A 15671-nucleotide genomic window follows, 5' to 3' on the forward strand; every position below is an offset into this window, starting at 1 on the left:
CTCGTGTTTTTTTTGTGTTTTCATCCTTGGTAGCCATATTAAATTTCTCAAAATACGATATGGCCACAAGAGGTCCAAAATATTACTTGAGAATCAGTAAAATAAAAATAACAAATAAATATATTTCCTTTACGATTCATTTTACAGAACGAAAATGAGCATAGACCCAAATAAGAAACATGGGCCTATTACATACAACATTTGGTGTGTTACGTTATTAAAATTCTTGCCTTCTATTGGAATTTGGCCCAGAGACTATTCTACTGTTGACTATTCGAAAAACGGTTGGTCAAAAATGTCCATAATGACGCATCCGAATTCACCTAATACCTGTTCACTGGAGGAATGGTAGTATATCATAACAAAACAAAACAAAACTCTATGAGGCAAATTTAATTGAGCATGGCCACACTCACATTCTGACACTGATTTTCAAAGACCAATAACATATATCGGTATCGTTCTCAGTTTTGGTATCAGGCTACTGAGTACTGTGAGCCTTTCTTGAAGACATACTGATTATTTTATTGCAAGTATAACCCATGCAGGGCAATGTGCTTATAAAAGGTCCAATATTCTAGCTAGTCACTAAAGCACAGTTACTTGTTGTGCAGTGTGTCATAATAAATATGACTGAGAGGTAACCTACACGGGTTGCTAAAATCTTTGATGCGGAGGTTCGTGTTATATGCGCTTATAACGTCTCAATAATATAAAGTCTCACTTTTACACAGCTCCGTCATTCCGCTATAGGATGAAACAATCCCCGACACAGTTAACGCAGTGCCCGTTATAAACTCAAAGACATTGCATCATAGTAGTCGAAAGAGTTTTTGTTCTTAGGTTTGGCTGAACCTTTCCCATCAAACAGATAAGATGGCCTGTCTTCATAATCAAACAGTATTAAGTCTTTGAGGTATTTCAGCCGCAGTTGTTCGAGGTCCTCCAAAGGAACCTGGCTGTAGGCTTGGAGCAGAGCTTCTTGTTTGTTAAATCTAGCCGCATGCGTTGATCGCCCATACGCTCGTAACATCAAATCCGTTATCACTGTTACATTTGCCTCTTGGCTCTCGTCGGGGTTTAAAGGGTAGTTGTCAAACTTATCAATCAACCCTCCTATCTGTAGGACACGCCACAAACGAAGATGTACCATGTGATCACTGATGCATTTCAAAGACAGTTTCTTTAAAGCAAAAGCTCTTCTTACTTTAAAAATAATGTTATCTACGTTTTTTTCCTCTGCGAAATCCTTGAATATGACACCTTTCTCAGATGCATTCGTTATGTTTCGAATGTACATGACGTCATGCTTAAATGTTTCGACTTTACCTATCACGTCATAATGAATATCGCATACGTCACATTGAGAAGACACAGGCTTAAAATGACGATCGTAAGATTCAGGGTCCGTTGCTATCAGATATTTCACAAGTTCCCCAAACTGTACATCTTGACCACATTGAAACTTTGTATTTAACTTTGATTTTCGGACAATACTTAATATTTTTCTGCCAATAGACCAATATCTACCGTTTGGACTTACCAATTTATCAATGTAAGTTGAGAATATCCTCTTGTAGGGATCTCGTGTGAACATGATTTTCTGGGCCAATTTTATTCTTTTTGCAATTTCTGCATTATTTACGGAATTTCTTATGCGATATACCGACTTAGGGCCGTCTGAAATCTCAAATGGTGAAGTATGTTCACCGGTTTCCATCACATGAAACATTCTGAACCAGAATTTCGTCCCAACCTTTGGTACAGAACAATAAAGAACATTGATGTTCTTGTAATATGATACTCGATTCATGATGTCAGCCATTTCAAATCTCTTCAACACAGAGCACATCTGAGTCACGTGGTTCTGTCGCTGTTTCATTAGCGTGTCATCAAATTCCTGGAAACGGTAACAAGTTTTAAAGTTTTCAGTAACGTAAGAGGTACACTAAAAGGTAACACAAACAACTACTTTCCATTAATCGATACAAAACAATCATGAAACACATGCTAATAAACCTATTTCACAAAATTATCAAAACGATCTTACATCCATTGATAAAAAACATTCATAAATACTTATTATGATATTCTTGCATGTCATTGCATCCACTATACTAACTTGGAGTATATCCATTTTATCCCCCAGCTGTTGATGCACCTGGCGGATCGCTGCTTCAAAGAATGCGCCTTTCTTTGCAATGGTGTCATTAATAATTACGCTCACGTGCGACCTGCCTGCCATCGGTTTCCCTTGATAATCTGCAAATCAAAACGCCTAGGGTAGGGACGTAGAAACATCATATCATAACATTGTATAGCAATTGGGTCTCTTTTGAGACATGCTTTTCACCATTTACATCCCGGGAGAAGCCTTCTGTCATCTGATTGTTCACACAACATTTTCTCGTCTGAAATAAGTTGTTTTTCCATGTACTTCGATTTATCCCGAGTTTCAATTCAAGTGAGTCTGGTTATTCTTACTTCTTTGTTATCATCTGCTGTTCGAACGACACATCAGGACACATTTCACACGGCCATAAAAATACCACACATCATAAACAAATATTATAATACATGATATTAGAAGATGAAACGCACATAAGACATGTAACATTAATCTCTTCCCTAAAATGATGCAAACAAATATGTTGTCCTAACGTTTCAAACAAGAATCGTTCATAGGACATGTTCTGATACACAACCTGTCCAAGAGACAATGTTTGGCTCCTTGCTTGTTGTAGCAGTTCCACCCCAACCCACTATACCTCACCTTAGTGACGGATTGCTAGTACCGATACAAAACGGTTCACTTATTTAGTCCATGAGCCAGACCCCAAAATTTTATAAAGCGGTACCACCTGGGGTGGCAAAATCTCAGTATGATTTTTTGAAAGTCATATATCCATAGATGCAAAAAAACTTTGAAAGCAATCCGGGACTCACAGCTTAGTGGTAGTAATCACCACGTAAAGGGGGACCCCAGAGTCAAATCCACGGGACTAGATTTCAGGGTAGGGGAAACCAGAAAGTGGAATAACTTTACAAGCAATAGTCATATGGTGAAAATGTTGGTAACCTGACGCTCTACATGTTGGTATGTAATATAGGACTAATACAGTAAAAATGTAGGTCACCAGAGGTCAAAAGGTCACAACATTTGACCTCTGCTTCAAATATTACCACCTGTCAGAAAATAAACTGCACATACCACTACAATGGGACTTTCTTAACCCAAATGGGCTATGATTGAAGCCAAGAAGTACCCAAGTCCGTTAAAAGTCTGAAAAAGGTGAAATTTATAATCTTTTGTGGTATGGTAAAGAATGGTTTTGATGCATTTTAAGACAAATGTCGTTTTGCGCTAAAAGCATACAAGATTTGTATGAAGTTGGACTTCCTGATATATGTCATTTTGTTTTAATAAAAACCTACTCCTATTGCTCATAGTCATGCCCTATATGTATTCAAATGATGGTTAAGTTACATTTTGATGTAATTTGGTTACCACTAATCCATGAAGAATGCCATCCTGTAATATATTTGAACTCGGTTTTAACCTGAATATATACTGAAGAGCATTGAAAACGCACCAGCAATAAATCTTGAATTACTACAAAAACAACTTGTGCAATGATCGATTTTAATTAGAACAGACATAGACGGATTATTAAGAAAGACGACAAAGGAAACAGGAATACCACACAGTAATTACATTTACGTCATCAGTGTGAGGAAGACACATACATGTAGGGTTAAAATGAAAAGTCAATATCTGGTATGTCCGCCATTGGCAGCAACACAGGCCATGCAAGGTCTTTTCATTGATCGAATAAGTCTGCGAATAGTGTTCTGTGGGATAGCATTCCACTCTTGACGTAGTGTATCTTCAAGTTCTCTCAGGTTCCGTACTTGCGGACGACGTGAGAGGCGTTGACCCAGGTAATCTCATAGATGTTCAATTGGCGATAGATGGGGGACAGGCCTGGCCATGGAAGCAGAGGCACATTATTGTTCGCTAGGTGCTGTGTTGAAACACGTGCTGTGTGCGCTCTCGCATTATCTTGCTGGAAGGTGTGCATATCCTGGTGCTGGTGAAGGAATGGGATGACGTGATTTGCCAATATGTTATTCCTGTAGTAAAGGGCATTAACTCTTCCACGATAAACATGGAGCTCTGTTCGATGGTTATGACTGATGACGCCCCACAACATGACACTCCGAGCACGTAGCCCAGCTGAGCGGAGATCTAGTGTCAGCGCTGATCTAACTCTGTCGGCCTTGTACGGTTGCTGCTATCCTGGTAGCCGGAAGTGTACGATCACAAAGATGCCAACGAACAATCCTGGCGATCGTGACGTGGTGTAGTTACACGACGTTGACCCGGACGTGGTCGATCTCTGGTGGTTCTTGTCTGCTGGTATCTGCTCAGTAGCCTGAGGACTGTTCAATGATGGCATTGAAACCGTTGTGCAACGACCCTACTTGACGTACCAACTTGAAGCATGCCCAAGGCACGTTCACGTTCCTCTGCTGTTAATCTTGGCATTTCTTGTGTCAGTACCCTTTACGTCTGCAGCAACAAGTGATGTGGCTTTTATAAGTCTGTCTTTTATAACCCTATTCTGCGTGCTTCCCGTGAAACAAAACACGTTTTCCATGATGCGCACACAATTTGTTGCGTTTTGGCGTTGACGCTCACAAAAAAATTAGGAATGTGTTTCGACGAGCTGTTCTTCTTCATGCTTCGTCCAGAACGTCGTATATTACTCATTCAATTATATATTTTCATATGACATAAGCCCGGATAAAAATACATCCATTTTCATGGTGGTGTGTTTTCAATGCTGTTCAGTATATTACAAAATATGACCCTTTAAGTTAGAATAAGAAGGGACCTTTATTCTGCGAAAGAAAAGACAAACTTAATGTTTTGTACTAAAGTTGAATTTTGAGACAATGACTGCTCGCTTTCAATGGCCTCCTCATAAGAACAAGAACAGGGATGTGAGCCAGAAGCATTATGTGAGCATAGAAGCTTTTTTTATTGGAAAACAGTTGCTAATATTTAACTCTACTTAACATAGGAAAGTTCAAATGATCAAATACACATTTTCCAAGTCACATTAACGGTACTAAACATTCTTAAAAAGGAATCCAAACAGTGTTGTCTGCTTTTCAAGAGACATAACTCTCATCTATCGTTTTTCAAAAGGGAGCAGTTAATGATTTTGGGGTCGCTGCTGAAGGAGATTTCAATCGCTCTGGCTATACACTAAGCTTGGAAAGACGCCACAAGCCAAATCTAGTGCTGCGGCAGCTTCCAGGGGGACATCACACTAAGTGAATGGAATCAACGTGCAGCAAAAGGTGAGTGGTCCACAGCATTTGAAGGATGTCCTGAATGAACCAACAGAGAAGCATGGAACTATCAAGGTTGTCAAGTCGCAGCTTCCTATCTACAATGCATGTGTATGAGCTGGTCCGCCACCCCATGATAACATTGAAGTAGATGACATAGAACTGAAACAGGATGTGAACAAGAAAACCCTACTCTGGATGATAACTCGGTTGCATTGTTCAGCAAACCAGACTGCGAGCAGGTTGAAGGGGTTCAATATTCATGTTCCACTCACTGTCCATGAAGTTTTTTGTCAGTCCCAGATGATCAGAACGCCACTAGCCCTTGGGAGCATTGTTTTGGTTTGCGACCAAGCATTGTATGTAAAGGCAACTGAAAACATTTTGAAACAGAAGAAGCTATTCTCTGAATCGTTCCTAGGTTAGGCGTATTTCACACAGTGTACACACTGTTAGGTGTGGTAGAAAAACTGGATTAAGAGACCTCTGCATAGAAACTGGAGTGATCTATAGACAAGTATTATGTCTACCTAAATACCACTTTATAGTGTCTCAGATCGCGGTATTTAAAGAAAACAAGGTGCTCAAAGTGAAGCTCCTGTGTGTAATCGGTTTAATTGTACGGTATACATTGTAGACAGACAGACAATAATTTATTAATGCCTCACTTCTGTACATACATAAAACAGCTTTGTACAAATAAACATTGATATAATGTACAGAACCATTCAATAGAATTATGAGAGATTATTAACAGAATATCCCACTGCTAAGTATATGATAAATTGTTGAATTAACATTAGATAAGGTTGAGAATTAATTGTGTGTGTTTTTTCAATACATCTTAGACTGGTGAGTCTTGCCCTAATAGCTCTTTTGCGCACTACCTTTGCAATGTATCGTATGTTATTCAGGCAGCCAGCGAGAATGGTTCCAGGGAGGGAATTAAGGTCAAGCATGTAACGCGCACTCAGTCGTTCTCCCTTCACACTGCTATTGCAAATTATTGTTCAACACGATTAAATACCAGGCGTCTATGAAGCATGACTTTGTTCAATAAACAACACATGTAAAACAACGGGTTTGATATCAGATATTTGTAATAAGTTGTCTTCACAATCACATGTATGGTGCTTGCTGTGCAGATTTGAGCACAGTTTCAAGTAGTTCACTGTATATAAAATATGATTCATACCGTTTCATACGGCGGTTTATGGTTCTGCATGGTTTATTGTATTGACAGTTGTTTTAACTTCCTGCACAGATTATACACCCGTATAGGATCTTTGCTTCTGGATACATTGGAAATCAACAAGCTGGCCCTTAGTTTGCAATTATTCTCCTGAAAAATCATTCGGTTGCTTGATATATTCACGATGTTTGGCTTGAACATAGTAACATTCTTCTAAACATACTTCAAATTTAAGCCGGAAGTAATTACAACACAAACCCAGTTAACCAAACGGAATCGTACACAAGAGTAGTAAGTGAGTGAGTTGGGTTTAACGCCGCTTTGAATAGTATAATTCCAGTTATATCACGGCGTGTCAGCTTGATGTGGAAGGAAAGCCCGAAGTGATGCAGGTATTAGACGTTCACCACTTTGGTGAAACCCATGAGCACGGGTATAGTGCTGACAACATAATCGGGATTTGAACTGTAAGAAAATACAGTAAAAGTGTTTGACTTTAACGGATCAGTTTTCATTCAATGCGATGTACTGTGCCATTATAAACTGATACATAGGTAGATATAATACTACTCTATAGATGTAAACACATTTGATGATACATCTGTGTGTTTAAAGTTGATTTTGACAGCCCGGGCCAAGTCGGACCGAACACTTGTGAGACTGTTGTTAGTATGGGGAGAAGAGGTCTACTTTAACCAACGTGTCTGCTTTAAATACGATGAACAGTGACACTATTAAGTGGTATTTACTTAGATATAGTCCTGTCCTATACATGTAAACGCTATGCCAACAGATGGAAATTTGTATCACAATAGCTAGAAGTATTTTTATACGTTTCAAATCCTATTTCGTTTAACGATTGCCCTTTTACATGTTACCTAGATCAGCGACGCTTACACACAGCTCCACTTTCTGGTTTTCAAGCGATATACTCCGAATCACTTAATTATTGTGCACGTTCTTGGTTGATGATTGTTCATTAATGTCAAGTGTGTGTGTCAATGATATGTAGGTATGGTCGCCGATAATGGAGTAATTAGCCAATACAACTTTGGCCCGTCTTGGCCCGGCCCGACTTTTATACAATCCCGTTTACAAGCTGTGATACCGTCAGCTGCTTCACTGGAAGAGGAAATGTTTCAGCCCTCAGGCTACTCCCCAGCGACATACACAGCAACACATTGACTTGCGTATGCACAAGCTGGAAAGTTTCACCACAGCTGTTCAAGGCACTAGAGTCACAAATGTGCTGTCTATACAGCACAAGGACACTTATTGAGAAGTGAATTGCGGTACAACCTGTTTTGCGCAAAGTGGCAGCTTCCTCATTGCGCCTCTTCACCGCAGAACCATTGCAAGAGGGACAATTATCAAGTATGGAAAAGGAGCATGGAGGCTTTTCCTGTTGGTCATGGTTGGAAGGAGGAGGGTGTGGCCTTGGTTATTGACTTGGGGGGGGTGGGGGGGGGGGGGGGGGGGGGATGCACCACTTGCTTCTGCGACAGTGATGGAATTGGTTGCATGTAACTGTTTAAAGAAGGTTTTAGAGTATAATAAATAAATAAACATACCTTTTCAAATTACAGACATGTAGCATTCAGCAAGTTAAGGACGAGGTTGAATTTGAAGCGAGCGATGTTGATGATGGTCCAGATGATGGGTAATCAACAGTGTACAATGTAGGCTCATACCCTTGTTTCGGTTTACAATAATCAAGACTTAAGTTTCTAATACTAATGTGATAAAAATAGTTTTTGTGTCTAATTGTGTGATCTTATCAAATATTAATATTCATTATGCAACAGATAACTGCATTTTATGTTATTGCGGTTAGCATATCCAATTTGACACCTATTTGACCTTCAGTTTAATCTTGTGAGCCCCCCAAAAAAGAACAATGTATCTTCAAAACAACTTCTGACTACATCTAGCACATGGCCTTTATAATTTGGAGTTGAGAGTTATACATTCATGTGAACTTATTTCAAGCAGCCAAACATTATACAATTTTACATCTTTTTAGCGCATGATGACATTCGTTTTAAAATGTACCAAAAACCGTGCTGTACCACACCATAAAAGACAATAAAGTTCCTTTTATCAGACTTTAAACAGACTTAGGTACTGCTTGGCTTCAATCATAGCCCATTTGGGTTAAGAAAGTCCCATTGGTGTGGCATCTGCAGTATATTTTCTGGTAGTTGATAATATTTTAAGCAAAGGTCAAATGTTGTGACCTTTCGACCTCTGGTGACCTACATTTTTACTGTATTAGTCCTATATTACATACCAACATGTAGAGCGTCAGGTTACCAACATTTTCACCATATGACTATTTCTTGTAAAGTTATTCCACTTTCTGGTTCCCCTACCCTGAAACCTGGTCCCGTGGATTCGACTCTGGGGTCCCCCTTTATGTGATGATTACTACCACTAAGCTGTGAGTCCCGGATTGCTTTCAAAGTTTTTTTGCATCTATGGATATATGACTTTCAAAAAATCATACTGAGATTTTGCCACCCCAGGTAGTACCAATATCTGGTCTGGCTCATGGACTAATTGTGGTGTTATTGCCGCATGTATATACGTAGTTCTCACTTTCTTGGCTTTTGTATTTCTTCACTTACCAATATTCCATGTAAAAAACATAAAACTTGCGGACAGGAAGACAGTCGCAAAAAGAAATGTAGCTCTGTACGACCGTCCATATCGTATATTAAACATGCTGCCACGAACAGTTCCAGATAGGGACAAAGGCTACCCAGTTATGCTTCAACAAACTCTGAAACAGAAAAAGTAAGTTTCCTCCTTGACAGTCTGCATATTTGTCTTGTGTTTTAAGTATGTTCCGACTAAATTGTTTTAAATACATGAATTGTCAATGCAATATAATAACCAGTCTACATTATTTGGCCTAAAGGCAAAGTTGTGAAAATTATATGAATGGACCACTGAAAATCAGGTGTTCGCGAAAAGGGTAAGCATGTCTTGCCGTGACTGTAGCACCCGCCATTTACGCATTCTTTAAATGTTTGTGATGAATATTAGAGTTAACTGTCACACACGAATAGGATATGATTATTCATCATCGGGTTACGTGTGTATTTTTTTTTTGTTTAACTCCGCGTACAGCAATATTCATCAGGTTAAGCTTCGTGAAACATGATATTTTAAACTTAACATCCTTCTCCTTGTGTCGTTCAGTTAATGCCAAATCCGAAAATGAGAAAACTTAGAGAACAGAAATAAAATTTATATGATGTATATTACTTTAGGGGTTATACATTTAGTTCATCGCATTAACCTTTCTCAAATTCATGATACTATCAGAATATCATTAACCGCGGATTCCTGAAACATTGAATTTCTCTTATTCTTGGTATTATCTTGCAACATTAAATCATTCAAGCAAGCTACTTTAATAACATGGATAAGAATAAAGTCACTGTGTCAGCCCGAAAGCAAGAAAGTAAACAACGGCTTCTGTTATAGAGTTTCTAATCATTAACGAATTATTTATATCATTATATACACATGCATTTATGACTACAATTGTCAATTATATTTTTTATATGATTACTACTATTTGAAACTGCTGTCCTTACTATGGAAACAAGACATCCATCTTCAATTGTTTCGATACATTAGAGCAATGTTTTCACGTTATAATATTACGATGTTTGGGTGAGACTGTTTGTTTATGGGCAAAAAGGTATTCTTGACTACTACAAAAAGAAACTGAGGAGGTAAGGGTTATCTAAGGGTCATTTTCTATCTTCCCCACCGATCTTAAAAAGTGTTGATGTGTAAATTGTTAAGTCTACATTGTCGACGATTAGATATAAAGGGATATTTGGAACCAGTTTTACGAAAGGTGTAAACGTCCATAATGCCACTGTGGCTTTGACGTTGAGATTAAAAGATTTTCATTAGATCGTTCAATTGTTTACAGCCCTACAAAAAGTAAATAAGACAAACCTAAAACATATTTGATAATTTATCAAATTTACATGTTCATGTACAATTATTTCCAAATTTTCAACGGCAATGCTAAAAATCAAATGTTATTCCTTATGACGCCCTTTTGAAGGCAATACTTGTACAATCTTTACACCAGGAGTTCATTTTTTTCAATTTAAGGTGTTTTATTTTTGTCTCATTATTTGTACATAGTGCGGACAAAAGTCAGCGGAGCATAATACATCAACACATGTACAAACGTCACCCAAACGGGCTATGAGAGGCACTAAAATCCAGATATAATTCTGTGTAAAAAGTTAAAAAATCGTGTTAAGTTTACTCTGCGAAGCAAGTACACTTACGCACATGCACATGTATATAACTTCCTTACACTAATAAATAAACATATACATTTATCCCCACATGGACATACGGTATATGCGTATAAATACATAGTTAGCGTAATATGCACCAAGGAGAAGGAAAAGGTATAAGAATAACATATATGAAATAAATTATGCTTATTAGGATATAAATTATGAATAAAAGAATAGTTTTCTGTGTGAAAATTTTACAGCCCATAGTACCTAATGAAGACCTCGGGTATTATCGTTGAGCAAAATATTCAAATTAGTGGCGGAGCAATCACTGAATAAGGTCGGAAGTTTACTGCGACGGATATCATTACACTGAAGTAGGAAATGGTTTTCATTTCCAACACCATCTGAACAAAAATTACAAAAACGTTCGTTTGCAGGGACTGGTGGGTTACTGTATCGGCCCGTTTCAATCTCCAACTTCAGGGAGCCAGATCTCAAGGAAGCAAGGGTGGATCTCCTATGGCGTGGTAGTTGAGTGTAGGGTTTAGTGTATAATTCTGAGTATGATCTTCAGATAGTTGTTAAAATGTCAATTAATCCAAAATCAGTAACAACACGTTTCAACTTTCTCTCCCAGAACTTCCACAGTGCGAGCGACCACTTGTGAATTTTATATACGTTTATTTTCAGGCGTGCACCATCAGACGGGCAGGTTCCATGTACAGTTTCAACTGAGAATCCAACCATCCCATATCACCCCACGCAGCCAGGTGTTACGTATTTCTTGACATATACGACATGCTCTGTTCTGAATAGCATATACATCCTGATATTTACATATTCCATAGCAGTTTTCCAACACAGGTTGCACTACACTGTCATTCAGTCTTGCAAACACTTTAAAGTGCATATCACCACAAAAGAAGACAATATGGCCTAGGAAACTCAGTGCTCTGGAGGCAGATTTGACCAGTTCCCGTGCAGTATGACGTTGAGTACGGTGGACATATGACCATAGACGGGGTAACGGTAGCTATATCTGCGCACGCTCACTCTCCCCTTGGACGTTTATTTCGCAAAATTAAAATGAATTTGCAAAACCATACTTTTGTTAATATTGTGACAATATTTATACTTATGAATAAGGTTCTGTATATCTGCAGTACTCTCCACATATGTATTGACATATACAGTTATGTCTATAATCAGACAATATATGTATTGGTAGACTCACTCAGGCAATGTACATATTGCCTGAGACTTGACTACATATGCTAATATCACTCGTTATAAAACTGTACAAATTCCTTGTAAGAATCACAAAAAGGCGTAGTTGTTAAACCAATCCATTCCAAGGATTTTGAGGCCAGGTCGACCTTGTCGACATGCAGTCAATGGCGATTGGCTCCTAGGGCGCTCTCAAAATTAGGAATAGGGTTCTGTTATAAGAATATTATTTTGGTGAAAAAAAAACAGTTGAAAGATAAATTTCGTGGTTTATGCTGACAGCCTGAAATGTTTATGTACGACAGATATATGTTTCCAGAATTATATTGCCCATAATTAAGGGTGCATATAACACACGAGTGTGTTAGATACGCAAATAAATAAGTCTTGTGTACATTGATCAGTTGGAAGGGGTTCTTATTGGGATTGTTCACTTGCCAATATATCAGCAAATTTCGCCGTGGGCGATTTGGAGCGGGGCGCTTATTACGTCGAATACGGTATCACTGGTAAAAGGTAGCATCATTGCGAAAATTAAAATTAGATAAAAGATCTCACATAGAAAAGGGCAGCCAGGTGCAGGAGGAATGTACCGAAGAACAATGTGAAAATTGCTCTGCTATATTTGACGGCCCAACTTGCCACACTTCCAGAGAAACGTCCTATTTGGAGACGGGGCGATTAACCCTGTGGGCCAGAAGGGGACTGGAGAACCTTAAATTGGTGGGGCAAAAACACGTTTGCCAGCTGCATGAGAAATTAATTTCACTATTCCTTTAAATTTCCTTTTTGGGACAATATAAAATTAATATAAAATGTGCAGACAATACCCAAACTTAGATACTCGTATCTTAGAGATCAGTTCAAACATTCGATTATAGCTGCTATTTTTTAGATTTAAGGATAAATATCCGGGAAAGGTAACGGATGGCAAACTTGCAGACCTGTTGAAACGCCATTCACCGAAAACTTAAGGAATTTAGCTTCTTATCCGACATCGAACTTAAAAACTGTTTTTCTCCTTAAAATATTCAAAGAAATCCAGTCGTATATTAAGAGAAAAGGCGATTTTGATTTTAAAGCTGTTTGCTATGAAATAAAATAATGGCATCATTGTACATTTGTACATGTTATAAAAAATATTGTTGTTTAAAGCTACCGTTTATAACTGCACTTGCTTAGTTAACTGTACATAACTTGAATGTTGTATATTTATTATAATTCGAAATATAGTGCATGTTTTTACTCATTATCTTTGCAACATTATTCATTGTCTGATAATGTAAGTATGTCAGGTGAAGGCCAATGTAACCATACCAAATCCTGTAATTGTCTAATGTGGACACGGACAGATAATATTCTATTAAACTTCTCGGACGGTCTAATTTGATGCGAATTCCGATCAGAATGACTATGAGCATAAACCGATGATAATGCCCTGTGAGATGTTACTCAGCCGCCCACAGGGCAAATAAGCAGACAATATGTAGGTTTTGATAAATGACTCACCGTGCTTACGCCGTTAATATTCCCCACCTCGTTCTCTGCAATCTGATTTTCGTTCAGTGCTTGCGACGAATTATGACCATACACGTTATTATCATAATCGATGTCTGATGTCACACCTGCCATTTGGCGAAGCAGGTGGACGTGCGGCCAGTGGTTGATTACAAACATTAATCTTAGGGACAAGGAACAGACAGACAGACAGACAGACAGTTTATTCAGTTATTTAGACATCAAGGCCCAAAGTACAATGCAGATTGGTTATTAACATTTATCACGTGATGTACATGATTAGATTTTAAATCAAGTTAAACATTCCTCATTATAAAGACATGTTTGAAATATACAGAAACAGCATAGATCATGTCATGATTTGATTTTCAGAGTTTAGCAGATTTATAATTAACTGACGGTCTTTCAAAATACCTTGCAACATCGGGAGACTAACGCACTATGTAATCTATACCTAAAATGGGAATACGTTTCACATATAAGTAAGACATGGTATTCATCCTCTATTTCTCCGGATGAACAGTTTGTACAAATAGTGTTCACAATATCCCTGTCCTTGGACCTGTGACAAACATTTACATTAAAATTGTGCAAAGAAATGCTAAATTTACAATAAGCTCTGATTCAACTTTTATCGTTTAAACAAGTAAAATATCTTTCATTTTGTAACAATGATTTTACTTTGCTGTAATTGCTAAGATAAAGTAGTACAGAAATACTTCGGTGCCACTGTTGACAAAATATATCCTTTTGTCTTTACTTAAATGAATCTAAAAATAACTGTGGATCTCCCACATCTAGGGAAATTAATACATATGAAAAGCCACTAATAAGTAATAGATTTCTCACTTCTGAAACCCATTTTTTCCCCATGATCATCAAGTAACATTTTGTAATACTGATATGGGTATCTATCAGGCATCATTCTAAGTAGCGATTCGCTGTGCAGAGTTGCGTCCCTTGGGCACGCCAGAAACCTATGATTGTGGGTTCGAATCCCGGTTCGCCCCGATTATGTTTCTAGGTTTGTCAGCACCATACCCGTGCTCGTGGGTTTCACCGGAGTGGTAAACGTCTGAGACCTGCATCACTTCGGGCTTTCCTCCCACATTAAGCTGACACGCCGTGATATAACTGGAATACTGTTAAAAGCGGCGTTAAACCAAACTCACTCACTCACTCATTCTAAGTAGCTTTATCCAATACTATATTACCCTTAATTGGCTGGCTACAAAAATATTACCTAAGCCTGTTTCACTAAGGATTGCCTTGTTTGAGGCACACTTACAAACACTTAGAAAACATTTAAAATATGAAGTGGGAACTTTTTCAATTGCAGCGTAATACTTAGCACCCCATATTTCGGAAACGAGACAGTATCGTCGTTGCCTGACTATCGTATGCCTTCAGTAATGTCATGTAGCTAACACAGCAAAAAAAATGCAGTTTCCGGTATCCGGATACCTGCCGGATACCACCGGACACTTACCCAAAACGCGTCCGGGTATCCGGTGGCAGATACCTTGCCGGATACCAGATCCGTGGTATCCGGCATGGACACCTCACCTGAAAGTATGTCACCTGGAATCCGGGTATCCAGCACCGGATACCTCACCGGATACCTCAATCTGGGTGTCCAGGGATCCGGCACCGGATACCTCATTCTGAGTTTCCAAAAACATGTCACAATTTGGGGGGTGCATTTTGTTCAACTAAGTGTGAAACACCTAAAAATATATTGGAAACTAACCATGAAAATTGAACAATGCTGAAGGTATCCGGCAGGTATCCGGATGCAATTTTTCGAGATGTCTTTCTCCTAGTAAATAATGTTAGCCTGGGCATAGCATATAGCTGTAGTAATATTCTGTGTTATTTTGGTTGTAAATATCCCCTTAAAGTTGAGATCTATGGGCAGGTACTTTTGGTGAAAACATTTTTCAAATTCATATATATTTCATTTTAGATGTTCAGCGTATTAAATGAAAAGCATTCAGTCCTGGTATGATGGTATCCTTACATTTCATCTTCATATTCCCAGTTTGTTCTAGCTTCTCGTGGTTGAAGCGCTCGATTCACCACATCGGTACATT

The 15671-nt window shown here is 38.4% G+C and overlaps 1 protein-coding gene across 1 annotated transcript; it reads right to left on the bottom strand.

Annotated features, from left to right (window-relative positions):
* Positions 1-251: 251 nt before the first annotated feature.
* Positions 252-13628, bottom strand: LOC139463545 (carbohydrate sulfotransferase 11-like). The gene is made up of 4 exons (XM_071244816.1): positions 13570-13628; positions 9181-9335; positions 2123-2262; positions 252-1900 (listed from the first exon to the last, which is right to left on the bottom strand). Exons 2-4 carry the CDS (start codon positions 9275-9277, stop codon positions 791-793), a joined length of 1347 nt encoding a protein of 448 aa, XP_071100917.1. The 5' UTR covers positions 9278-9335; positions 13570-13628; the 3' UTR covers positions 252-790.
* Positions 13629-15671: the final 2043 nt, after the last annotated feature.

Source organism: Haliotis cracherodii, unplaced genomic scaffold (assembly GCF_022045235.1).
Source record: "Haliotis cracherodii isolate W230 unplaced genomic scaffold, xgHalCrac1.p SCAF_16, whole genome shotgun sequence".
Taxonomy (NCBI): domain Eukaryota; kingdom Metazoa; phylum Mollusca; class Gastropoda; order Lepetellida; family Haliotidae; genus Haliotis; species Haliotis cracherodii.

Coding starts and splice junctions, on each gene's coding strand:
- LOC139463545 (XM_071244816.1), bottom strand. CDS start 9,277: ATGTTTAATATACGATATGGACGGTCGTACAGAGCTACATTTCTTTTT. Junction 2,263..9,180: donor GTTTTTTACATGGAATATTG/GTAAGTGAAGAA, acceptor TTTGATTTGCAG/ATTATCAAGGGAAACCGATG. Junction 1,901..2,122: donor ATAAAATGGATATACTCCAA/GTTAGTATAGTG, acceptor TACCGTTTCCAG/GAATTTGATGACACGCTAAT.